The 26,425-nt window shown below is 43.4% G+C and overlaps 1 protein-coding gene across 3 annotated transcripts in view; it reads right to left on the minus strand.

Moving 5' to 3' along the window:
- Positions 1-21,989, minus strand: part of TSPAN5 (tetraspanin 5) — a 105,524-nt gene extending 83,535 nt beyond the window's left edge. Inside the window, exon 1 of one of the 3 annotated variants that reach the window (XM_054823198.1) lies at positions 21,760-21,989. In XM_054823198.1, the coding sequence (XP_054679173.1) occupies positions 21,760-21,852 (93 nt within the window). In that variant the 5' untranslated portion in view covers positions 21,853-21,989. Of the gene's footprint in view, positions 1-4,436; positions 4,990-18,870; positions 20,426-21,759 lie in introns of those variants that run through there. The other 2 variants (XM_054823200.1, XM_054823199.1) reach the window with 2 other exon arrangements.
- Between the last annotated feature and the right edge of the window lie 4,436 nt (positions 21,990-26,425).

Raw genomic sequence — 26,425 nt, forward strand, 5'->3', positions numbered from 1 at the left:
TGACCTCTACAAATCTGAAGCAAACAGTTACTATATTTTTATATTCATTTAAAAGACTGGGGCTACATCTGCTGAAAGAGATACTGAGGAATTCAGGAATTCCAAGCTCACAACAATGCATCTATTTCATCAATATGTACATCACCACCTTTCACTGTTACAGAACAGTTGAGTGTTTCCCAAAGCAAGCATTGTTCTGTTTCTGGCAAGACCATTTGTGAAATGCTAAGTTATCTGTGCTATTAAGAAATTAAAAAAAAAAAAAAATTATATCATTTGATCATAAAGGGGGGGGGGGGAGTGAACAGAATGCTTCCACTTCCGCTGCAAGGGCGCATTCCCAATGCAATTTTTTAAAGATCAAATGCTACAGAATGCATTTGACAACTGCATGGAACAAGCTTCACATTGATTTTTTTTTTTTTTTTACACCACTGTGGCAAGGGAAAATTACATAACCAAAACTTCCTTGTGGATATCTGAAAACCAGCTGACATCAGAAAATGATCTTCTGCCCCTTTGAAAACAAACTATCAACAATGTACAAAATTTAATAAACAATCTATTTGTGGTCCCTTAAAGGTCAGTGCACTTTTCCAACACTTTTCCCATAACACACTTACATAACCTTATTCAGTTTTCTTTCTGCTATCTTCCTGTAATTCAGAAGACTATTTAGATTCCCATATGGTTGCCATCAAAACCAGCAGATGCCAAGCAAATTAAAACACAAATTATGACTTGTAATATGTTGATGTATCATAATTGCAGCATATCTCACAACTTACAGTGAATCATCAGATAAAGCAAAGGTTTCCAAGGTGTCATTGCTTTTTATACATCTTTCCGATCAGGCTAGGGTCAGTGAAATCAATGAAATTCAGAGTTAAACAATAGTTCATATCCACTGTTTCCATCAAGCATAATAAAGCCCAGAGAGCAATTTAAAACAGTTCTTGGAACAAAACATCAGCTTAAAACTGTCTTGTAAAAGTATAAGGAGAAAGAAGGGAAAACAGTTCTTGCCTGTTTGGAAGCAGAGTGTCCTACTTTTACTTTTTGCATTGCACCTTTGACATCATTCTACATGGAAGTCTAAGGGGGGGGTGGAGGGGGGAGGCAGCATTGTTTGTTTGCTTTCTTTAACTACAGAAAAATGTTTTCTGTTACCTTATATTATGGCTGCAGCTCTCATCTAAATCAGATTACATTATGGTTTTCCTAGATAAAGACATAAAGGCTCATAAAAAAAGCACTGTCTATTGCACCAGCCCAGAAAGATAGCAAACGTAACATGGTGCTTTCACACAGGCATTATGCTACTAAAGTTAAAGCCCAGGTGTGTACCCTAATGAACAACCAGCAGAAGAATGGCAGCTGAGCAATGGAAAAGGAAGCATAATCTTGAGTTCTAACTTTCGATTTAAGTGTATTTGTGCCTATTTGGTCTCAGTTCCAAAGTCTTACTTTGGCAACTGCCAAACAAACTTTCCTTTTCCACAGCAGCATAGTAATCTCATAAAATACATTTTTCTAAACAAACACTTCCAGCATATGTACCAACTTTAATACTGAATTTCCAAAAAAATTAAGCTTGCAAATATACCTAAAACATTAATTATATATAGACTCAGCTGATAACACTGTCTTCTACAACAGTATGAAACAAAGTCAGACAAGAATACGTTATCTGGGGTGGTGCAAGACCGAGAACTATCTCCTAAGGAACATACTTTCACCTTTAGTTACAACTACATATACAGCATAAGAGTGCAACTTTCCCATATTCATTATTCTAATAATTCAATTGGTGTTTTTAAAGGAAAGAAATAACAGACCAGCACAAAAACAAAAGATTGAAGAAAAGGTCTGATAATTTATTTTGCCCATATTCTGTGGCATATAAAGCCTCTGATTTTTTGTAATATCTTCAGTTTAAGGAGCATGTATAATCATTCCCCACATAATTTCAGCAGATCTATAATATTCCTCTGTTCAAGGCACTGACAATTTTCTTGTCAAAACCATTACTCTTCCAACTCAATTATCTTTTTTTTTAGTCCATTGTTTTATGATGCAGAATAGAGAGTATTTTCCCATTTGTTTACATTAAAATTTTAAAAGGTTGTGTTAAAACCACTATATAATAATGCTCAGGTAGAGGTTTTAACAAAGGTGTTCTACATATCTCCATGTTTGCAAGATCCCTGGAGAGTGTCATGAGGTTAATACGATGACCTCTTCATCATTTCAATCTATTTACAATGACTACATTAGTGGCTATTTTTGATTATCACTTTCTGTGAACAGCCAACCGAACTTGCAGTTTTCATTTACAACTTTTCTTGCCCAGTTTCGTGATAGACTATTGAAAAGGTTGCTATTAATTCAGTAAAAGCAACATTAAAATATCTTCTACAAGAATAACTGCCTATGTTTTCACTCCAAATCATGAGAGACATGGTAATAAATGCAGGCGTCCTCATAAAGAGATTACAATATTCTGAAGAAATTACTAAACTCTTATAAAGTGCTTTGTCTCTGTGCATTTCAAGAAGTTTGGCCAAGGACACAAATGAGACTATTAGCATCTTATATAGCCTCTTATAGACTGACAGTGCCTGAGGGAGCAAGATAACACGCTTATGTATATTTCACCATAATCTCCCTCTTTCAGTCTATGGACACGGTACACGAGTGTTCCTCACACTACTACGTTCCCTACTGAAAAACGTCTGTGTTCGCAGCCGCAAATGCCCAGGGGAATCAAAATGAAAAAACAGACAAGTGAAAAGAATCATGGCAAACTCAGCCACTAAAAACTGAGTGAATAGTACAATAAAAACAGCTACTGTAGGGTCAGAATACTACAAAGCTTGCAACCACTCATCTCCACAGGTCGGTCTTAGGCCAAGTAAACATTGACATAAAACCACAGTCAACTTCACTCTAACAGCTTACTTTCTTGATTAAGGAAAGGTATTTCACCATGAAAGCGGAATTAATCAAAACCCCCATCCTTCCAAAACATCCTCGTCAGGCATCTTTACTTTCCAGGAACACAGACACGGGGTTAGCTATGAATACCTGCTAGCCACGAAACCACCCTCCTCTATTCTCACCAAGGTGACAAGCACAGTACTGGTTGGAAGGTTTCTCTCCTCTATTCTTCTCCACCTTCATCCATAAAATTTCAAGGTGGTTCTCCCCCCCTCAATTCACTTTTCTAGTCCAAAGAGGCCACTATACCAGATGTGTGTTCAACTTGCCTTCAAAGCCCCTCAAAAACACAGTCAACCCTACCCGGGTTTGTGCATATTTCTCATTGCTAAATGGAACACTTCATTAGAAGAGGGGAACTGTATATCTAAGAGCCTTCACCCAACTTCAGCATTCCATGCAGTGATAAAACCTCATCATTTATGTGTGTGTGAGAACGCTCACCCTCTCCCTCCGTGGTTATGAAATTTGACATATACATCCAAAACCAGCTGCTTCTCTTTCAAATCCAACACACTGAGAAGATGCTAGAAATACTACTATATGCAGGTTACATTTCACTATACAGTTCTGTCTACTCTACAGTCAGTGCTAGAATGGTGCAACAAGATACTGTACAGTCAGGAGATCAAGCAGCAGAGCCAGGAATCCCTGCAAATGCCCAACCAAGCCTCCCATGGGATTGCACTTCAGGGATGGGTGGGAATACCATTTCCTCCCTCCTCCATCCTATTATTGCTGCTGCTGCTACTACTACTACGTGGTAATAGCTAATCATAATAAATCCGTGTCCTACACAACCTCATCATTGTGTAATCATTGCCTTAAACAGCACTGTTCAGAGAACTTGAGCTGTAATTCATTTTTTTTAATTATTTTTATTTAACAGGGATATCAGCACGAAAACATGCAGATCAATTCGTTCTCCAGGCCTGGGTGTCTAGCTGCTCCCTTCTCCACCACAAAGCAGACGAGGGGGAAGGAAGGAAGGAAGGAAGGAAGGAAGGAAGGAGGAGGAAAAAAGGGGGGCAAAAAGGCGAGGGGAAAAAGAAGCCAGAACCCTCTTCGCACTCACAACAAAAGCAATTAGGAGGGCCGGAAGGGAAGAGGAATCAGCAGCCTCCTAAGGTGCAGGAATGCAGCAGGCAAACTTGCCCGGGGAAGGGCTACCCGGAGCCGGCCGTAGGGGGGGGAAGGCTGAGACGGCGGCACCCCAGCCTGGCGCGCCCCACCACCCCCATCCACGCCTCGCGCCCCCTAAAAGCCCCATTCAAACCCCCAACCGCCGGCCTCGCGCCCATCTGTCACGCACGACCCCAGGCTCCGCTATTACACGTCCCTCAGTTTTGATTTCTGGCCGTGCCCAGCCCGGGAGCAGCAGGGGAGGAGAAGGTGGCAGAGGAAGACACGAAGCGCCGTGCAACCGGCCCACTTACCCAGAAAATGACATTGAAGCCGAAGATGAAATATTTGATGCAACAACTGACTTCAGGCCCCTTGTAGTGCTTCCCGGACATCCTCTGCGCTCATGAAGACACTTTGCTCGCAGCCAGGATGAGAACCAAAGGGGGGGAAAATGAAAAAAAAAGGGGGGGGGGGAGGAGAGAAATAGAAGGAAAAGGGGCTGGGGACGTCGCGACGGGCAGGGCTCAGCGCCGACTGCGCGCCGTGGGGAGATGCGGCAGGAGCGGCGCGGCGGCGGGTCAGCTCCGACTTGCCGGGCGCCGGGGATGGCCGGCGAGCAGCTTCCACCTCCTCCTCCTCTTCTCCCGCATGGAGGAGGCCCCGGCTACTCGCAGCGGGAGGAGGGGGGAGAAAGAGAGAAGGAGAAGGGCGACTGCCGGGGAAGGAAGCGCCCGGGCAGAGGCGCGGGGCTCGTCGCCGCCGCCACAGCCCGGCGCACCTCCGCTCTCCCTGAGCCGCGAGGTGCCCCGAGCCCTCTCGCACAACGCTGCCTGCCTCCCTCCCCCGCCCCTACAAGCGGCAACGTCCGCCCCGTGGGAGGGCGGAGAAAGGCGCGCCACTGGTCGCCCCGGCGATGTGATTGGCGTCGAGACCCCCCAATCCGGCTCGATGCGCCCGGGGGCGGTGCGGCTCGGCGGCGCCCCCTCCTCTACCTCGCTCTCCCCCTCCCTCCGCGGCGTGCCCCAGCGGCGGGGTGCGCGGCTCGGCGGCTGGTGAAAGAGGCGGCCGTGAAGTGGCTCCCATGGGGGGTGATGGCAGGGGGGCTGCGCCCGCCGGCCTTTGTCTGCGGCGGCGAGGGCGGGGGGTGGCCTGGCAGCTGCCGCTTCGGTTACGTAACGGGGCCGGCGGGCCTCAGGGTGGCCGTTAAAACGGTCGTTCAGGGCAGCCCCGGCGGGGGAAGTCTGCCGACGGGGTGGGTGTTAGGGGCCGCATCTGTCAGCGCTGAGGTAAATGCAGTTCGTTTTGTGTTAGGTGCCCGTAAGGAGTAAGGGTGTTCGACGTCTCTTCGTTACGGCTTTGTAAGTCAAAGTCGAGGTTTCTTCCCTTCTTCCTGCGACGCCTCCCTCGGGCAAAGCCCCCGCCGGCTTGCCCCAGCCGTGGCGTAGCGAAAAGCCCAGAGGTGCCAAGCCGGGGGACTCCCTCCCTCCGACAGCTGGAGGACTACACAGGCCGGCCAGCGCCGAGGCAGTGAGGAACACCACAGCCTGGCTAGTGTGAGGGAGCAGAGGATCGCGCCCCGTAGTGTGCACGGGGAGAAAAGCCAGGAGAGCAACGTGGTTCTAGGTTGGCTGCGCTAATGAGAAGGAGCAAGACCATAATTGTACCGTGGAGATTATTCTGAATGGGCGCCTTCAGGTCACCTCCCACGTGAACTCATGCACTACATGCGCAGGAACACATGAAGAACTATTTTACAATGTTTTCTAGAGTTTGTATTTTAACATACTCTGAATTTATATTAAACCTGCCAACTGTAAAGTTATGTGGCTTAGTTGTATTCATATGCTGTTTGAGATTCAGAGTCCACGTGGTCTAGCATTAACAGCATAATTAATAGCATTTCTTTGCTGAAAAGTAGCATCATTTCAATGTTTCAGTTCTTGAAAGTTTCCTGGTCCAGCTTTAAATGCAATACTTTAATTCAAAAGATGGAAGACTTCCTTGTAATAAATTACATTTCCCATCTCTACAAGGTTGCAAGATAACACACTTCAAAAGTATGTTATTGTTAGACCTACAAAAGGTAGTCTTTGGTTCAAGATCACTTCATGTTGGTTATAGGGCCTTGGTTGTGTGTCTTTTTTGAGAGGGAAAGGAAATACTTGTCTCTCAGGTCTGGTAGATGTTCGGAAGGAAAAGCACCTGCTGAAATGGATCTGTTAAAATAAGCAATGTTATTGGTAAATGAGAAATTAATGCAACACGTCTATACAATTTAACTATGACTGTATAGTTTACCACATGAACCTTATCCCTGTGTCTCTTATTACAATATTGTTAACACTCTGTCTTTGCAAGACCGTCCATGGGAAGAGGGTAGAAAAGGGTGAATAATTAGTAATGCATAGGTTCTGCACCAATGAGTAAAAGCACATCACCACTTACAGTAGGGTATGGTAATAATGTATTATATTAAGGTGCTGTTTTTACAAGTGGCTTCAAATATTGGTGACAACCTGTACAAACATTTATAATATTACTGTCATAACACCCTACTAACACCACGTGTTGGCACCCTTTAGCAGTTTAATGCTTCACAGGCAACAGGAAAATATTGCAGTAATATTTATTATGATAAATTCAGTAACAATCTTAGATGGTTTACCTATTAATCCATTCATTCCCAGTCAACAACTTAAAGAAAAATAGAACCTACATCAGTTATAGCATCATATTACATGACTTCACTTGCTTTCTCAATCAAGAATAGTATTATCATTGCCAAGTGTCATTTTAAAGTCAAAAGCATTTCACATTGCCCCATCATCTGATCAGTGTAAGGAGAACTTAGGACGTCTGGTGTTAATGGTTAGACTGCTCACTTGAAGAGGGTATTGAACACAGAACCATGCTCTTTTTAATTCACTTTGTGTGTACAGTTCCTGTGCAGCCTCAGAAATGAGCAACCAGACAGCAAAGGCAGCACAACAGCTTTGATGTAGGTAATTGATCATTCAGAATGCCAGCTGGAACAGAGTCCTCTGCACCTGCAGCAGCCTCTCTGGTTTACAAACACATTTTGTCTCCTGTCCTAAACAAACAGGGATAAAAAAAACCCCATCCTTTGGCTTTGTGCCATCTCTTGTGGATCACTTCTTACATGCTTTGGCCACCTAGGTCTGGAGCTGAGCAAGATGACTGTGACAGCACTTTAAATTCACTGCTAGTTACCAGTCAACGTTGAGTTCCAGCATGATGTTTTGACACAAAAGCCTGAGGCAATACTAAGCAGGAGCGATATTACCTTTCCTTGCAGCATGGCAAGACAGTTATTCAAATTCTGTTAGTTTATAATTCATCTGACTAGTCACAGGAGTATTAATGGACAGTATTTCAATGACAAAGTAGTATTTCTAGTAGCACAGTGCTTTGTAACACTAGGCAATGCTTTGATTTACTACTGACATCAGAGGAAAAAGTCTCATCCAAATGATTAAATCTGCTTCCTAAGATGTAGATATCAACAGACTTCTGACCAAAGACTAGCCAAGTTTAATGCTGGTAAGTGCAAGAAGTTTGAGAAGTTCATATCTTAAAAGGGGTATAGTTACAGACTCTGAAATTCTTACTTCCCACCAAGTGAAGAGCTCTCAACCCAGTTCCTCAATTCAGTCATTTCTTAGATCCAGTGCCTCTGTCTTTGTGTCAGATCCTGTTTTTTGATCTATGAATTCTTTGACATTTTCCAGGGAAAAAGAAATGCAAGCCTGAGTGACTCAAGGTGAGAAATGGCTAAGCAGCACACTGAAGACTGTAGTTCCATGAGTTATTGCATTGTTAATCTCACCACGTGCCACATTTAGTGAGATAAAGAGTTGTGGTCTAAGAAAAGTTGAATATCTGTGTTCCTAATTCTAGTTATTTCCTAGACACTTCATTTTAGTTGAAATTTTTAGGATAGAAGTATTTTTCCACAGGGAAGCCATAGAGCTTTCTGACATACAAGAAGATTTATAGAGTCAGAGGTATTATCTACCTCAGAATATTTTTCAATCTAAATATCATACTAGCTTGTAGTGACATTTGTGTTCATTTGATAGTTTTGCAACTACAAAACCACTTTTTTTTCTGCTTAGCAAATGAGTGGCCACTGATGAGGGGGCATTTTTCAGGTTTAAAAAGAGTTCTGAGATAAGAATTTCATGGGACCAAACTCAAGTGGTTATACAAGTTGTATTGGCCTTGGTGGAATTACATGCTGTGTCCCAGCTGTGAACACGACTTCAGCTTCCCGTAAGAGTAACACAAATCTTTTCAATTAATTCACAAGTGCTAGTGCTGACTAATTACTGTTATGGCTAACACTCGTTAGTGGCTTTCTGGTGAGTATTGAGTTGCTTTTTCAGTATGAGTCTTTGCTTTCAATACTGGATAATAATATCCTCTTGCAAGACCAACCCAACATCATTATAATCTGATAACATTTTTGTTAGGACGATTCACAAAGCATTAAGCATGTCTATACGTCTACAGAGTTAGAGGCCAGAATCTGAAGCTAAGGCATACCAAATAATAACCAATAACCACCTGTATTATGTCTGATTTTACTTTCTCAAGAGAATGTGTATCTGAGCCTTGATTTTCTTTCTCCAAATGCTGTACTTTTGGTGTAAGGATCCGTTATTTCATATGTTCTTAAGGTAAGAATAACTATATAAAGAAACTGCAAGTTGCATTTGCTCCAGTTCCCACCAGCATTTGGCAGCTTTTGGAACAAAGATGATGAGAACTACTAACCGGGATGCAAGTTACTTAAAGAGAACTACCAAATATCAGCGATAATGGTCACAAAGTCTACTCGGCCAAGCCCTACTGCTTGCAGTCTGTAAACTGGTTTGTTCAAGATGAGCCCAGACCAGTCTTGCAGCAGTATAAGCAGATAGACATGAAGACGTAGCCTCAGAAGTCCCTTTGGAGCAAACCTATGCAAAATGAGACATGCAGACCATTAGTGTCAGAAATGCTACTTTGAAACAGTAGGGAAGAACAACGCACTCCGCTATTTCTTTCCGTTGAGAGAAGGAAGAGGTATTTTTTGGGCCAGGCACCTCAAGCCAGGAGCTGCTACCTCTGCTGCTTGTGAGAGGAAGGGGTGGGAGTGGTGGCACACTTCCTCCCTCACGCTGTGCGGTCAAAGGCAAAGGAGCAGCCGGGGCTGCAGCTGCACCATAGTGCTGCTTAGGGCAAACATTCGGAAAGGCAGCTCTGCTTCTATAGCGCAGTGCCTCAGCAAGCCCCTGTTCTGGAGATTTTTAAAGAGATCCTTCTTATTAATTCCCCTGACAAGTCTATACCACAGTGAAGCAGGAATAGTTTGACGTACCTGATCCATAGCTCACTGTCACATGGTGACTGCAGGTGTGGTTCCAAATGCTAGCCTCTTAAATCCAAACTAGCTCCAAAGTGCATTAACTATAAGGTGCTTCTTACCACCATTTTATACATGGGGCAGTGTCAGGGCTTAATGAGATAGAACATGCATTATCGTACAAGAGACACACAGATTTGCAGTCCTGAATTAGGGGAATATGGGCAGTTGCCTCCCCTTTCATTACTGGTGCTACAGGACCACGGCAGTTAATATGGATATAAACTCAGACTCCAGTAAGTGCTAAATTTATTCTTCTCACTTTGTATTGCTAAAGGCACTGAACGAACTCTGCAAATGTGGAAACTGCTGCCTTCCCAAAAACACTATTGCTTGTGTACATCTGAATGTTCTGGTGTAATTTCTGACGACGCTCTAGCCAAAAGGGTAACCAATGTTTATGCTATGATGGAGCACCATATGATTTTCTTAAGTTAAGGTCCATTAGGTTTTTCAAGGCCCTCTGACTTTCTCTCAGCCATTCTTCATCGAATAACACAGGACACTCTCACTTCACAGCTCAGAGGTTTAACATACAGTGTTTACTCTGTAATAGCACTCAGGAGAGTGAAGATTTCCACTGTGTTTTTAATGGTGATAAGATTTTCTGCAAATCCACCATTTTAAGTAACCTTTGAGTATGTTTCCCTTCAAGGGTTTCCTTTAATCAGCCCTAAACCACCTGAACTTCCACCATCTCTCCCCCTGTGCAGATTTCTGGTTTTCCTGGGATCCTGGATCAGAGTTGTCCAAATGAAGAGGAAGCAGTCTGGCATCTCCTTCCAGGCAGATTTGTAAACCTGTCAGAAGGTCAGGGAGTGGAAACAGGAGGTAGGATGAGAGAGTGCAAGGCTGCGAAACTGGTTGTCGTAGGCTATAAATGCAAGTTGCAGTCAGAATGGTGGGAAGGGAGGCTAGCAGACCAATTCATCTCAGAGCCCAGCTTTTAGAAAAGCTTTCAGCCATGGTCTGGCCAAGAGTTGAGCTAAAAGGTGTTGGAGTAGATAGATGTTTGGCCATCTGGTTGGGAGTTCAGACCTCTATGCAGGCAGGGCCTTAAATCATCTTGCTGAGAAAAGAGTGGGAAAAGCCAACTATGCAACACGCTCTCACTTTAAATCTAAGCAACACTTTTTCCATTGCTTTTTTGATTCAAATGGCTGTAGAGATGCTGTGATCTGAAGGGACTCTATGTCATTGCTTTCATAGCAGAGAGTTGATGCAAAACCCTCTGGGGAGAGTGATGAGGTGCTCAAGGGAGTCAGCACCTGCTGGAGGAGGCCCCGGACCTGCAGTGCAGTCCAGCTGCAGGGAGCCACCTCCAAACCTCTGGCAGGAACATGCTTGCTCATCTGAGCTATGGCAGTAGCGGTGGCAAAAGGGCTGCCATCTCTGCTGTGACATTGGCATCTCCCGTCTGTCAGACTACATGACAGAGCATATCCAGGGCCTCTAACAGTTTATTAGGACTGTACAAGAGTTCTGCAAGTGACCTGATAATCCCAAAGGAAGACGGTTGATATGTTTAACCTGATTTCCTCACTATTTTATGTCTGGTTCTTCATACACACCTTCTCTAGTCACATCTGACGACCGTTACCACATAGCAGGATCAAAGATACCAGAGTTTCCTTTCCCTTTGGTATTGACACTTTTGATTTCTCAGATATTAGGCAAAGACAAGTGCCACAGCAAACATAGCCCTTTTAATAGTACCAGTGAACAGGTATTTTACAGCAATATTCTGTATAGTTTATATCGGTGCACTGCTTAGGAACAAGGTAAACAAAATATTTTTTTAAAACATTCCCAAGAGGCATAAAATAGCGGTATTAGAGTCATTACAAAACCATGCTGCGTTGTTAGGGCTTTTTACTTCCGTAGCGTCATGGGAGGAGTACGATGCCTGTAGTAATGCTACATCTTTGGCAGACAGTCTTCTGTGCTCAGTGATAGCATGCCGTTTGCGACAGGATCAAGAAGCAGAAGACTTTAAGCTAGCCACACAATTCCTCTACTTACTGGGGAACTCCAGTAATTTAAAGAGTTCAAAGAGCAAGTAAACTGGGTCCAGACTTTGCTTCTGGACTATTTCCAAGTGCAAGGTTATGCTTCCTAAATAACCTGCACGTACTACCCTTCAGACACCTTTAAAAGGAAGGCACTTCAGAAAAATATACAATTTACTAGTTTGTAAGTCTAGTAAGTGGAAGTTCCCAAGTCTTTCTTGCTCTCTCCTGTTACATTAACAAAACCTGAAACCTTTCTCCAGGTGAGAACAGAGTAGCCACTGGTACTCTTGTTGACTTGAACAATTACTTTTGAAGTCTCTTTTTTCAGAGACTTGTCATATGCTGTGTGTTTCACTACCTATGTTTCTCTGTCAGTTTGGATGGGTGGAGTTCTTTTTAATTTCCTGCTCTTCTACCACACTAATTATACCATCAGTTCTTTTTGCTGTCACAGTGCTTTAAGAAAATTGAACTGTGAGTGACTGATACTGCACTTGCCACCCTGCCTGGAGTATTCAGGGAAACTTTTGGACAGTTTTCCATAGTTCCATAGCACAGAACAGTCCCACTTCGCACAAGGAAGACAAGTGTAAGCTAAATTGTCACAATCGAAACAGGAATGATGCAATCAAAGAGCTACACAAAGCAAGCTATGCACTTAGTCCAAGCTGGGATAAAACACTTACCTACCAAATTTATTGAGAGTGAACTGGTTTATATTTTCTGTATGTTTACAAACTAATAGAAAAAGCTTAATCTTGGCAAGGCCTAAAGAGACATCAAAACAGTAAACCATGAAATACTTCAAGAATAAAAACCATACAATGTGTATGCCTGAACACCTCTTGGTATTCAGCTCAGTATGCCAGAGCTCCTGTTCCAAAAGTGATCTCAGTGCTTAGAAGCCCATGTCCCCTTGAAAGCAATCAGATGCAAGTCCTGGGGGACCTAGTATGCAACTTGCGTAGGCATAGAGAACAGGTATCCAGTGGGATAGCCTAAGCAGTCTGGACATTAAACGACCATTAATTTCAACGTGAATTGAACCTCAGTAAAAACATAAAGCCAGTTATCTGTTTACCCAACCATAGGTATAAGTGCTTTACTTACAACAACCGAGGTTAAAGATACTGCCACTCTTACATAATGAGAAGCAATTGATTTCCATCTATGTTTGTTAACCTATGGAGTAACAGCATGATATTAAATTCCCTGTTGCTACATTTTACTCAAAGCTATTTTGACTGCTACTGAAGTCTTTTGAAATACCGAATTTTGTCCAAAGCACATCCCATTCTTGGCTTACATGCTCAACTACAAGACGCTGGCCAGAGTAGTCATGGTTATTCCAGGCATAGCCAGGTAAATAGGGAATAATTCTGTGAAACTCCAAATAATTACTTTGTGCTGTAACTGAGAAATTTTTGTAACCAAAACCAAAGTTTTCATTCCAAGTAGTTACTGCAGCATGAACTGATTTTAGCAGATACGTTTGTTCTTTATCAGAAAACAGAGTACTGGAGGGAGTACAGAGGATAATGCTTCCCTTGGGGTAGGGGATATCCAAAGTCAGCTCAGTCAGTGTTACTTGCTGACAGCCACTAGTGTAGAAGAGAAATACAGCTGTTTCCTACTAGAGTGATATCATCTACTATATCTCAAACTCTCACTTCTATTTGCGTAATGTTTCTATTACCTCCAGTAGATAGCTAAAAAAGCAGGGGGGACACAACTGGTTCCTACTTCGAAGTGGTATTTGCCATTGGTTCTTCTACCAAAAACTGGAAAGTAGATAGGGATGCAGATTCATCGTGAATGCTTTGTCAGAGTTCCGTTCTAAGGAGTGTTTGGCCATGGTTGAATCTCCCTATGAGCAATTATGTTCGTTTTTCATCTGGTCTTTACCAAGCATGCTCTCTCACCTGGCTAACAGGAGAAATTAACTGCCCAGTGCCTGCAACATTGTGTTCCCCAGTGGGATGGCTGCGCTATGCCATCTGGCTTTGCCCCTCTCATTTCACTGATGAATCACACCTGATATTTGCATTGAATCCTACACACAGCACTTTCAGAATTGTCTGAAACCACAGACATTAGAAGAAAAATGAACAGAGAAGCTGTGCTTTTTCCTTCTCTGTTTTACCCACTGGGAAGCTGAGGCAACAGGTAAGCTGTAATGGACTTTCTAACAGCATCTCACTAAATCAGTGACCAGGTTTGCTGCGTGTTCCTGTACTCAGCAGTCACTAAGAGGCTAGGACAGAATGCTAGACATGAGCATCCTGCTTCAAAGTCTCTCAGTCTGCTGTTCCTTCTTTCTAGGTGAACAGGGCCTCATTTTTGGGATGGAGTAGTATCCAAATCTGCATTCCTCTGCCATACGTTTTGGATATTCGTTGAAACAGGGTTGTTTTTAAAGACTTGAAACTGGAATTTAAAAGCTGCTGACTTAAGAAAAAGGAGTCAGGAAGGAGTGCAACAGAGAAGGGATCAATGTTCTTGAGCAGAAAATACGGAAACGGCACCTCCTTCAATTTGTAAAACACCCACTGTGGTGAGGGTGGGGTGGTTTGGCAGCAAGTACAAACGTACACAATCCTGTAGCCATTTGGGGCTGTCTGCACTCAGAGCACCACTGCTGTCTTACTTTCTACTACTCTGCAGGTTGCCTGCTGCGCTCTGCAAACACACTCCTCTCCTGTGGTTATTTTTGAAGCAGCTCCTTAAAACAGATGTCCTCATATGTGTCTCTTCCCCGCTACATAAATAACAGTTTGCCTCATGCCCTTGCCATCCTTTTGAATTAAAAAAAAAAAAAAGGAGGGGGAAAAAGTAGCTCTTTCCACTGGTAATATCTGTTGTAGCTTTTGTGGCACTGTCACCCTGGGGCATGTGCTGCCTTCATGCCCTTGGTAGGATGAGCTACAAACGTTTTTTTCTTTCTGACCTTCTTTCTTGCCCTTCCTAGGATTCTTCCCTCTTGTCTCTTTCCAAGTCTCTCCCACTTCTCTAACTTCTGGAAGCACTGCAAACACCACAGTCTCATAGAAACTTCGTCTTGAGTAACACTACCAAGGAAGGATCCACACATACCAGTTACAATTTGTCCTCTGTACATAGTCTTCCTGTAGCTAGCAATACCATCGCTTGCCACCCATGCATGCCTGTTTTGGGCTTCCCAGACTCTTCCCTTGGAAAGAACCCTTCTTAATCACTTTGTCCTTCACTCCTCTTGGCAATACTAACAAATTGAATATGTGCAGAATGGGCTAGCTTGAGATGCGTGGATGGTGACATGTTCCTGTGAACCTGATGGAACCAAGCTAGTAACACCAACAAAAAACAGCTGATGACATCACCGGAATGAGCTGAACCAAACTACCATGTTCCCTCTTGGTGTCTAGAAACCAAGTCTGGCACATCATTGTCAGCTCTGAGAGGATCTGCTTTGTTCTCCCACAAAGCAGCAAGCCCCAACTTGGACTTCTGGCTTCCAAAGAACATGCAGACAACAGCCTTAGCATCAAGATTATGTAACTTTTAAACATTTATTTTTAGGTTGAATCTAGGGGAATCAGCCAAGCAATCAATCAGCCTGTCCCTTCCAATGATTAAAGTATGTGCCGAGTTGTGGAAAAATGTCAAGTTAAATATCCTGGCTAGAATATTTGGCCCAAATGTCATTACCTAGTATCTTTTATGCACACAGGGACTGATTCTGCCAGCCTTACACACAGAGTAGCCAGAAAGTATCCTTACAGGTTTAAAGAGAACTGATCGATAAGGTACTTCTCATAAGCAGAGGCAGCAAGCACAAGCCAGCAGAGGTAGAGGCAGAGGAATTACATAGGCCTAGGAACTTTGAGCACACATGTGAAATCCCAGCTTCAAGCAAATCAATAGGAATTTTGAGATTTTTGACTGGAGGTGGAGAGGTTTTGCCACACAGCTTATTGGGCAACGTTCCTACCAAAGTACAAACCAAACCCAATCTTTAGAGCCAAAGGCTTAGAACAAGAGAAGAGTATTTTCCTCTGTAGCCAAGGCCCTGGGTACAGTCGCCAGTTACACCACTGGAAGCTAAAACAAAAGACTATGGTCTACAAAATGCAACATCTCAGAGACAGTTCTGGTGGTGTAATAGCATTCCCAAATGACTGTTGTAGCACCGTTGTCGACAAGGCCTCTGGAATGCCAAACAAGGTTTTAACAATTGCTAATCCCACTCCATTATATTTGCTTCTTATTGAAAAAAATTATCAGACTGTCCATTTCCACTCCTCCTCTTTGCCTGACATCTTTGAGAGCAAGGTCCTACAATCTTGGGTATCTGCAGAAGCTTTGTTACTGGTGGCACAGGGATTATAAACAGACCATGACATAGGGACAGGGTGTAAATTGCACTCAAGATGCAGAACTTCTTTTTCTGCTTGGGTTTTTTTTTGGTTGGGTGGTGTTTGGTTGGGGTTTTTTTGTTTTTTGTTTTTGTTTTTTTTTACCATGTAGTCTCTCTTAACAGCCGTGCTCCCCCTAATGCTGGCAAAGGAAAGTAACCTTCTGCTATTCGGTGCTAAGAAGAGATTCAAAGATACTTCACACATAGACAGGCCTTCCACACCCTGTTGAGGTTTTTAGCCTTTATGTTACATGTCCCAGCATGACTTGACCAACAGAAGAAACTGAGACTGTGAACATTGCCCACTGGGCACAGCTCTGTGCTACGCTGAAAACTATTACACAATTGCTGTTTTAATATGGAAAATGGATCTCAGTTGTGATTTCAGGAGGTCGTTGGCCCAACCGCTCAATAGTGGGAACAGGAAAAAACTTTAGCTCCTGCCATATCAAAAAAAAAAAACAAACAAAAAAAGTCCAAACCCAGTGTGACACAAGCCTGGAGATACACACTAAAGTTACACTACAGGGTTCCAGATAGTAGGCATGTTAAAAACCACCCACAGCCTCCCACACCCAAACACAAAACCAAAATGAAACAATTTACTTATAGGAGAGAAAGTAAGATCAAACATTCTCAGCCCCACAGAGCAGCTGTGTTGGGGCACTCTCAGGCTCCAGCTTCCTTTTGCTGGCACGCAGAGCCCACAGGCAGCGATATGAACATGGTTACACAGAGCGAAAAGGATGTGCTAACAAAGGGTCAGGTCATATAAGAACATGTTTCCTTTTCATGAGCGTGTGGGGTAAGGGTGAGATCACAGTGCAAGCCTTTGGCAGGACCACGAAACACTCGGTCTAGCTGCTGTACAGCATCCTCTGTCAGAAACACTGAAACTCTTAGCACGTTAGTGGGGGAGCAAAGGAAACAAAGGCCTCTCGGTGTCCTTACCCACTGCACGGGCAGGAGCTTAAAAACCCCAAAGTACCTGTTTCAATTACAACTCAAAATAAATAGCTCACTGTCAGGTCAGCATAGGAGAGGGGAGAGTTCTGGCAGGACATTTTCTTTAGGGGAATAGGTTGAGGATGGCAGACAGTGGCACAGGACAGCTGCTGTTGCTGGCCTCACACCAGCTCTAGGACATGCTTTCGCATCCCCACCAGGATGACACCTCTCCCTCCATCCCTCCCACCGCAGCCCAGACTTCACCCCTCCGGTACAGCCATCCTGGCGGTTGGGAGGCTAGGCCAGGAAAACTCATCCAGGGTGGACATGACACCACGCCTCTGCTGATGGAAAGAGCTTGCTACAGGTCATTTCTTTCTTCAGCCTGCCACAAAAGCTTGAGCCACCTCCTCCAGACACCTTCTGAGTCCTACTGCCACCAGCTGAGAGAAAAAAAAAACCACCTAGTGCTGTTTCAGTTAATGTTAAACCAGCAAAAGCTGATTATTGCTTAGCAAGCCTAATCCATGCCTGCTTTCTAAATACAAAGAGAAAAGTACATATGTTTTCCTTTATATAGCAAAGAGTAGACTAGGATGAGAACCTCTTTAGGAATTATGAATCAGAGAACTTGATGAGAGCTGTCTAGTTTGATCCTTTTTCTTTCAAACTACCATTGCAGCTAGGAGTTGAAATTCCACTGCACTAAAGCTCTCAGCACAGCATGGTCAGCTGTGTGCTGTCAACACTCCTGTCCTGCACGCTCACTCACACACTGAAAAAAAAATATTCCTGCATGTCAGAAGCAGTAAATTTCAAAAGCAGCAGCAAGCAAAAAATCATGGAAACTTAGGTACCCACAACAGCTGGAACAAAGGTTTAGCAATACATGTCATGCTGACTGCATCAAACCACAGGCAACACATGTACTTTGACACCAAATCCTCTTTCTTCACATTTAGGTGTATTAACTGTTTGAGTAAGGGCTTCCTCCCACGTACCTATTTTCTGTCTCCCTTAATGCACAGCATTCTGCCACCCAGAGAGCAAAATACATTCACCACCTTCTTCAGGTCACAGAACAACTCCAGCCGTACTTGAAGCTAAGCTGTCTCCCAGCTGCCACCACTTGAGTCTCACCTCAGTTGAGGCTGATTTAAAGGCAGCAGACATCAAAGTCATGAGAAGTAAAATTGATCCATTCCTCCACACAAATTATGCAGGGAAAGGCAAGGGTGAGCAAGAGCAGTCTACAGATCTTCTAGAAGAATTTGGTGTGAGGAGCAGAACTGTACTGAGATGAAAGCAAAGCAAGGAGGCCGCTAGGTTGCCCCACTATGCCCTGGAGACAGAGGAAGGTAGCAGCTTCATCTGCAACCTTGACCTGTCTTGGCCCTCCAGCAACAGAACCAGAAAGAAAAGAGCAATACCTGCACTCTGATTCCCCTGCTCTCTTTCTGCAGATGGCAAATACTCAACATTTCAGACTGCTTTTATGCCTTCCCATGCTTCATCACAGCAAATATTTGCAGGACATGCAGTGCTTCTCTGCTTGACGTGTCTCCTCAGACCTAGATCCTCCCTTCAGCCTTTTCTGCTTTGTAGTCTTTGCTTTTCTATTTGCATGGCTTGCTGGGAGGATGAAGGCATTGCTCTCCTTACCTCCCTGCAGTGGTGAAATCTGGCAGGTTTATCCTAAAGCCAGAGCTTCTCAATTGCTGTCATTGTAATGAGAAAACAGATCTCTGCTGCTTTTCTCAGGGTTTTCATTATAGATGCATACCAGATAAACTTGGCCCACCAGTACAAGGTTGAAAGACAGCCTTAAAATACTTGAGTCCTTTAGAATTTGATCTACAATTTTTGAATAGCCTGAGTACTAGCAAAAAGGCACCAGCATGACCTCATAGGTCTATATAATCCCTAAATGAAAAAGCTTATATTAATCCTGCAAGGCTTACCATCAGTTTCTGAGAGAGATTGAACAGAGTTAATGGAACCAGCAGCTCCATGGATCCAGCTGCATTCAGTCCTGATGCCTCATACTAGGGGTGGACACTTTTTCTAGTACAGGCAAGATCTATATGAGTGACCCGTTGATAAGCATCACCCTGGCTGCTCTGGAAGGAGCTTGGTATCATTCGGTTTGTTGCAGAGAGCGCCACAGAGTTTCTTGCAGGCTTGCAAACCAAGTCAGTGATTCTGATGAGAATGAATTAATGAGCATCTGGGGCTTGATGACATACAATGACAGTGAAAAACTGCAGATGGGTGCCATCATCAGTATCAGGATGTTATAAATGTTCATAAGTTTGTAAGTGCTTTTCTTTCAGGTAGTCAGTCATATGCCAGAGCAGTACTAGTCTGCCACTGAGAGCCTTGCTCCCCTGCAGACATCAGCATCTAATCATCTTAGGTGCAGTTGCTTTATCGTTATCAGCAGGGCTCACAAAATTGTTTGCAGAGCAGCAGGCCGGTCGGGTTATCTGGCAGCCTTACAGCTGTCTCTTTCTGACAAATACCACATGTTCTGCTCTAGCAAGGGGCTAACCCTTACTTGGAACAATAAAACAAGCCTAGTAGTAAATAAAGCTAAACACAAGTCTAATGAATATATATAAAGGGAAGCATGGTAGTGTCAGGCAGCCAGGTGAGTTTGAAACCTGGACTTCCACAAAATAATACTGACGGCAGCTGCAGATCAGGTTTGTTATCTGCTGTACAGCCCCAGACTGGCAGGAGCCACGTGCACTGTAAAAGTGGGCTTGTCTTTGGTTGTGAGAAAAGGTGTGATCTTCGCTTACATCTAAGGCAAGATAACTAACACAAGGCAGGTGAGAGAGCAAGCCGGCTGTATTTTTGACAACTGATTGGCACCATGCAGTGCTTAGTCCAGTATGACTCATACCTACAGTGCAAACAGCTCGATCCTTGATAGGATATGAACTACCACACACTAACAACTTCTTTTCTTTTCCTAACTATGTGCCCATAAGGTCAGAGAACAGGAAGCACACCCTTCCTCCCTTGGGTAAACCCACCTAAAGACATGGAACATCCATCACTATAACTTTTTCACGGAGCCATTTCCTATGGCAGATGTACATTTGCAGATCATCCTGTGATAGATACCACAAACGATTGCTTGGGGGAAAAAAACACTTTTGTCTTGTGATTTCATGTCCGTTTTCCATTGCCTTTCCATGGGCATGACCAAGTTTTAACCTGACTGGTTGCAAGAAAATAAGCTCATCCATTCACAGTACACTCACATTTAAGCAGTATAGTGTGTGTGTTCCCAGAGTCCCGTAGCAGCAATGGCAGCCTCCAGAGCAAGAATGCCTAATCACATTTAGGGAAACACTTAGAGCAACAAGAAGCCATGCACTTTGGGCACAATCCCTGAAGTCAATGAAAATTTGTTTACACCCTCAGTGATATCTGCCAGCAAAGGAACTCTTCAGATTGTGCATAACATCTTATTAAAAACAGAGTCAAAAAGCCAAAGCCCTACAACCAGTACCAGAAACCCGAGGATCAGAAGCCAAATCCTTTCCCCTGTTGTCAGTCAGCTCAGAGGCTAACGTGGCAGGTTCAGCAACAAGCACAACTGAGCACCAGTAGTGCCTGCAGGACTTCCTCAGTCTTACCTCCTTGCTCAAAACAGACACCCCGTTCCACTTTGAACCTTCGTTAAAGCTAACCAGGCTGAGCTGTCAGCATGACTCAGCAGCAGTCACATCCAGCTTTCACATTTAGCTCTTGAATCTTGTGCACAGTTTACCACTACATTACAGATCTCTCTCAAGAAACTTTGTCTAAGACACTAAATGCATTACATCTAGGTCCATAACACAAATACAGTTACTTCAATTAAATATGGGACTAAAATAAAGTGCAAACTTGGTGTGTTTATAAATCTTACAATCTTCCCCCCCCCCCTTACTTTTTTTCAAAGGAAAGTAGATTATAGCTGGAATTTTCTCTTATTTATGTACTTTCACTTCTTGAAAGATTTGTATCCCCCTTATCCTTGAAATGTAAAAAATGTACATTAAGGAAGCTATTATGTAGAATGGCTGGTATTTTGGTAAGCTTAAGTTTTATTAATAGATTACAGTACAGATGTATGAAAGTTAATTTTATGGAGGCAAGATGAGGGATATTCATTTAGCCTCCCTTATTGGTAAAACTGGCACACAAATAAAGCACAATTGGTTTTGTAAGTATTTCTATCTTCAACTAAATTTGTCTAGGAAGGAGTTAAGTTTTTGGGGAGGCAACACAATACATCAAAGTCCGATAAGACATTTCTTTGGCAGAGAAAAATTAACAGTTCTACATAAGAGAGTTGTAGCAATTACACCAGGGTCAAGCTTTTACTCCTTTGCAGATACAGACTCTCTCAAACATGAAAACTCTATGCACCTGAAATTCAGGCTCCAGTAACAGGTCAGATTTCCTAAAAAGTAAAATATCTATAAAAGTAAGTACATATTATTTAGCAGTAATAGTAGTTCCTTCCTTTTGCAAGCTTCATCATGAATTAATTTGTTCTAGAACAATCAAAGAAAAAAAAAAAAAGACCCTTCCCCTCAAGCAGATCCAATTTTTACTCATGTGAATTCTCTTTTGCTACATTTCCAGGTCTGCCAGTCTGTCATCCCGGATAGACAAGGTCTTAATTGGTGATGTAAAGAGCAAGCAGAACAGAAAAAAATAATCAGGACATCTTCAAACATCTCATTTCAGCCTTTCTTCATATAACACAAAGTAGACAAAACAGGATCCAGCTGACAGCATTTATTGCTTTGAAGGTCAGCTTTAAAAGAAAGAGCTACAGTAGCTACCTCAAAAGCCTGCGAAGCAGTTTTTTTATGGAGGAGGGCACCAGAGCTCTGGAAGAAGGCAGCACGAAGACACATCTGGGGAGCTGCCCCCATGGAAATAACACCTCATGCTTCAAAATGAACCTGCCCTGCACCCAGGGCATGCTGGTTGGGTTGGTGCAGCTCCCCATCTGCAGAGCCCAGAGGAGAGGGGAACATCTAAAGCTCCCTCGCCATGACAGAGAAAGATGAGTTTACATGGTGAGTCATCGCTCTCTCGGTACCTCTTCTGTTTGACAACAGAGTTGAGCCAGCTAACGCTGACTTTCCGTGGCAAAATGCCCAACGAAGAAATTAAGCTGGCTTTGTTTATGGCTGTTTCATGTATGAGGTCACAAGGTTCCTGAAGTAATCAAGAACCCACGGGGCTGTTTGAAAATAGCTAACATAACAGGCACAAGCACAGGAGAGAAGGTTCCTTTGCAAGTATACACCATTTGAATTTGCTTATTTTTAACTGAAAGACAACTTACAGCAGCAGAAAAATGAAAACCACACAGTAACTATGGACAGCTCTGCCAAGTGAGATCCAGACTTAATGATCCAACTATTACCAGGGTCAAAAATAAGGCTTGTGTTTGAAACAAACCTGGTCCTCTCTGAAGCAAGGTGGACTTGGAGGGGGACAGCTGATACTGTGTTGGAAAAGTGCTGCTAATTATCAGAGAGAGTTGCTTCTTTTAACTTGAAATCAGATTTTCTGCTTCTGTAATTCCATTCTTTTTAAGGCACAGTCTGCTAAATTGCAAGACTTTTATTTACACGCTGTGACTGTATGGTTTGCATTGCCTGAGGCAGAAGAAATTAAGTTAACCAGATTTCCAGTACTCAGCAACTGAACAACCCAACAGAAGGGGAGATGCAAACTAAGCTGTAAACAGGATTGGTAGAGAGCATAGTTAAAATCTAAAGCAAAGATTAGTATCTTATTTTTGTTAAGTGGTGGTTCTGGCATGTCTGCCACCAGACTGAATTGGAAGCGGAGGCTCAATCTGAGACAGGTTTGTTTGTGGGAAGCTACGACAGAGGATGATACAGATGGAACCGCCTTCTTGCAATGCATTGCTATGCTGGAAATTCAATTGCCATGAGAACAGCTAAGACCAATACTATAAATTTGTTCAAAAAGGAACTCACCAAATTAATAGAGGCAGATCAATCAGAAGGTATTAAACACGATGGTCTAGGTGCAGGGTTGTTTTTTTTTTTTTGCCAAAAGTTGACAAGGTATCCCAGAGGAAAGATCACACTACACATCTTTCATTTCTTAAGCTGTTTTCTAATCATCTGTCATTAGCCACTGTTGGAAAGAGTACACTAAGGTCAACATTTTAACCAAGTCAGTAGATAGGAGGACACCTTTGCTGTCAGCCCCAAGTTTAAAATAAGCATGGCCAAGAATACAGTATGTGCCAAAGGAAGGCAAATGGCTCCCAAGTGAGCCAGAAAAGCAACTTTCTGCATGGAACGCTTTAAGTAATAAAGTGTCTTTTTTTGCTAGCTCTACAAGCAGTAATGAAACCTGTGTGTTTGAGGGATTTTTTTTTTTTTTTTAATGTCTCCAAAGACTAAACAGGCCCTGGATTAAACCGCATGGAGAAAAGTAAAGTGTATCCCTTTTTAATGACATTAGAAAACCCAGCATCAACACTTTCAAAGACATCTACCATGGTTTAAGAGTTATCTTTCTAATCAGGACAGCTACAGAGATCTGCTGTAACTATGGCAGTTGCTGCTTCTTTGGACTGTGGCAAGGCTTAAGAACATTTTCTGCAACAGTTATTTTCCTCTTGCACATCTCATGCCACTAGATAAAAGAAAAAAGCTCTCCATGGAAAAGCCACCTCATGCCACATTCCCCTGCAGCTGAAGCCTATTGATTTTTCCAAATTTTTTGTTAAAGTCCCTCTTGCAGGGGCAGATATGAACGGCTGTACAGGAAGGCACCATGAAGGTTTTATGTGATCCTAAACACATGACAGATAAGCACAATACCGACTGTGGGGAAAAGGCAAGGCGCTGTTGGGTTCTACCTCGCTTCCCTTGTGCTTTTTAGCAGAGTTCCATTTGGGACATGCTGCCTACTGCTGTAGTGCAAAACATCTACCTCCACATGTGTTTAACCCCCTGAAATTTTCTATGTTAATATTTTATTAATGCTTGAGGGCAGATGATTGCAGAAGGCCAGCACCTGGAAAATGCATGCTTGCAAGTATTTGAATTAGCATCCAATCATTTCAGCCAGGAAGGAGGTGGGAACAGGCCCAGCTGTTAAGCCTTTCCAGAGCATATCTGGAAATGATACACACACCTGGTGAAGCTCTCAAACACTCCTTTGTGTGTGATCCACAGGCTGCTGCAGGGAAATAGGTGGTCCCATTCCCTCAGGAGCTCAGCTCTGCTTTGTGCATGGAAGGCAGGATGCCCAAAAGCCAGGGATGGCACTGGAGTCGGAGAGGGAGCTTGCAGTCCAGCTGGACTGGACCTGTTCTACTCTGTGCCACCAGCATACCATCTCCCTGAGGGAACACATCATCCTGCTAGATCTTCCTAATATCTGCCAGTTTTGTGCCACTGAGTTCCTTCCTTTCTCCAGGGCAAAATTCTTAATCCACACATTCCTATCCCTGCCCTTTTTTATAGCCTCTGCAGCAAAATCTAGACCACAATAGACTGTCCCCCTGTCGCTTAATGACAAAGCACACAGGAAACTTTGCTGAAAGGAAAAAACCCAACAGGCTAAGTTTAAGCTGTCAACAACTGTTTTCTGTATGGGTAACAATGTGGTAAGAACAGAACAGACCAAATGAACTTGAAGCCACAGGACTGAAAATACTGGAAAATAAGAACTCAGTTGTCGGTGTTCCCTGATATTTGCAAAAAAAAAAAAAGATCACTAGGTCTCACTAAATGACTGAAACAAAAGGTTTAAGTAGCAGCTCATCTGAATTGTTTCCCCTTCTACAGGATCTCCAACTCAACTGAATTCTCCTTTTGTAAAAATATCACAAGGACATAGATAGAAGACAGGTAGGGAAAGCCCATGGATTGCATTTTCTACCCCAACACAGATATGAAGACCTGGATGGACTTTGGCAGACTATCAGGAAGTCACAGAAACTTGTTTTTCTCTGCCTTCCCTACATTCATGTCACCAAAGAGACATCTGCTAACACCTGAGGACAAACTGGACAAATGCTGGAGCAAGGTCTGTCCAGAGAGCAAAAGCCTTTTCTTTCCTGGTTGAGTACTGATGTTTACACATGGACTTTGCTGCACAGAACTGCAAGTTTATTCCCCCCCCCCCCCCCCACCCCCCCCACCCCCAAAAAAAAAAAATTAGTGTCTTCTGCACTTAGAAGGCCTTTACCGTCAATTGTCTCAAGCTGAAGGGAGAGCTCAGACTACAACCTGGAAAATATGAACTGCCCTGTCCAACAAAACCATTTCACAAATCCTGATTCCTGTCTGCTTTAGTGAGGGAGCAGCATGGGGCGAATCGGAAAACCCTGAAGCATTGCATTAAGGTAAGCAACTGATAAAACTGTTACATGCACAATAGTCACCTCAAAGAGCAGCTGCTGGATCAAAAGGATTTGATGTTGATTGAGGATGAGCATCAGTAAGACTTGTTCAATCTCCATCATGTCTGATTTCAGGTTCAGCATCTGCCCAAGGCACCGGGAAGTGCTTTGGCTCAGCTGCCTTCAATTTGTCTTCATCACCATCATTAATACTTGTTTCCTCACAGAATTAATGTTGGGATGATAGTTGCTTGCTGAATGCTCTGGCACAAAAACTACAGCATGAGTCATCCATCCCCTCATGCCATTCCAAGGCACAGAACAGCTCACACATGCTGTGCCCCTGAGCTGTTTTGAAACTTTATGTCCAGCAAAGGACTTTTCATTGCTTAACAGCCCAGCAGCTGTATTTAACTAAATAAAAGACTACCTGAAGAGAAAGTGCACAGCAAAGGCAGCTAGGAAAAGCCCAGTGCTTGCGGCACTCTGGCTGGTGTGAACGCATTGTGCGCACAGCTCCCCTTGTGCAGGGCAGCTCTGTGCTGCTGCCCGTCTCACACGAACCGCTCTTTCGCTACTCCAGCAAAATTGTGCCAATTGTAAAAGCACAGCTTCTACCAGCCTCTGGAACACGCAGAGCAAGGTACAAAACTTTAGCCTTCCAAGGAAGGATTCTCAGGTATTTAGGCTCAGACCCATACAAAAGAGGAATTATAACGTTTAGGACAAACCCTACAGATTTTAATAGTATTTTGGGTTGATCCCTTAGATCCAGCAGGAAATGTTCCGCTGCCCCAGCAGCTCAATCACTGCTGAGTAATAGTTTCACTGTCCTTTGGCACACTCCCACGAGCCTCCGCTCCTCCTCCATCTGCTGCTGGCCACCCCCCAAGAAGATATTCATGGGCACAACTGAGGCTACCATAACTGTACGTGTTCTCCATTTTAACATCACAGCTCAGTTTTGAAAAAATAAAAATAGATGCACCAGGCAGCTAGGAACCTCTTCTCTCTCCCTTTCCAAGCACACCAAGCCCAGCTGCAGCCAGCCCAGCCTCCGTGGAGGTGCCTTAATCAACACACTGTTCAAGAACTGTTCAACC

This window comes from Grus americana, chromosome 4, assembly GCF_028858705.1.
Source record: "Grus americana isolate bGruAme1 chromosome 4, bGruAme1.mat, whole genome shotgun sequence".
Taxonomy (NCBI): Eukaryota; Metazoa; Chordata; class Aves; order Gruiformes; family Gruidae; genus Grus; species Grus americana.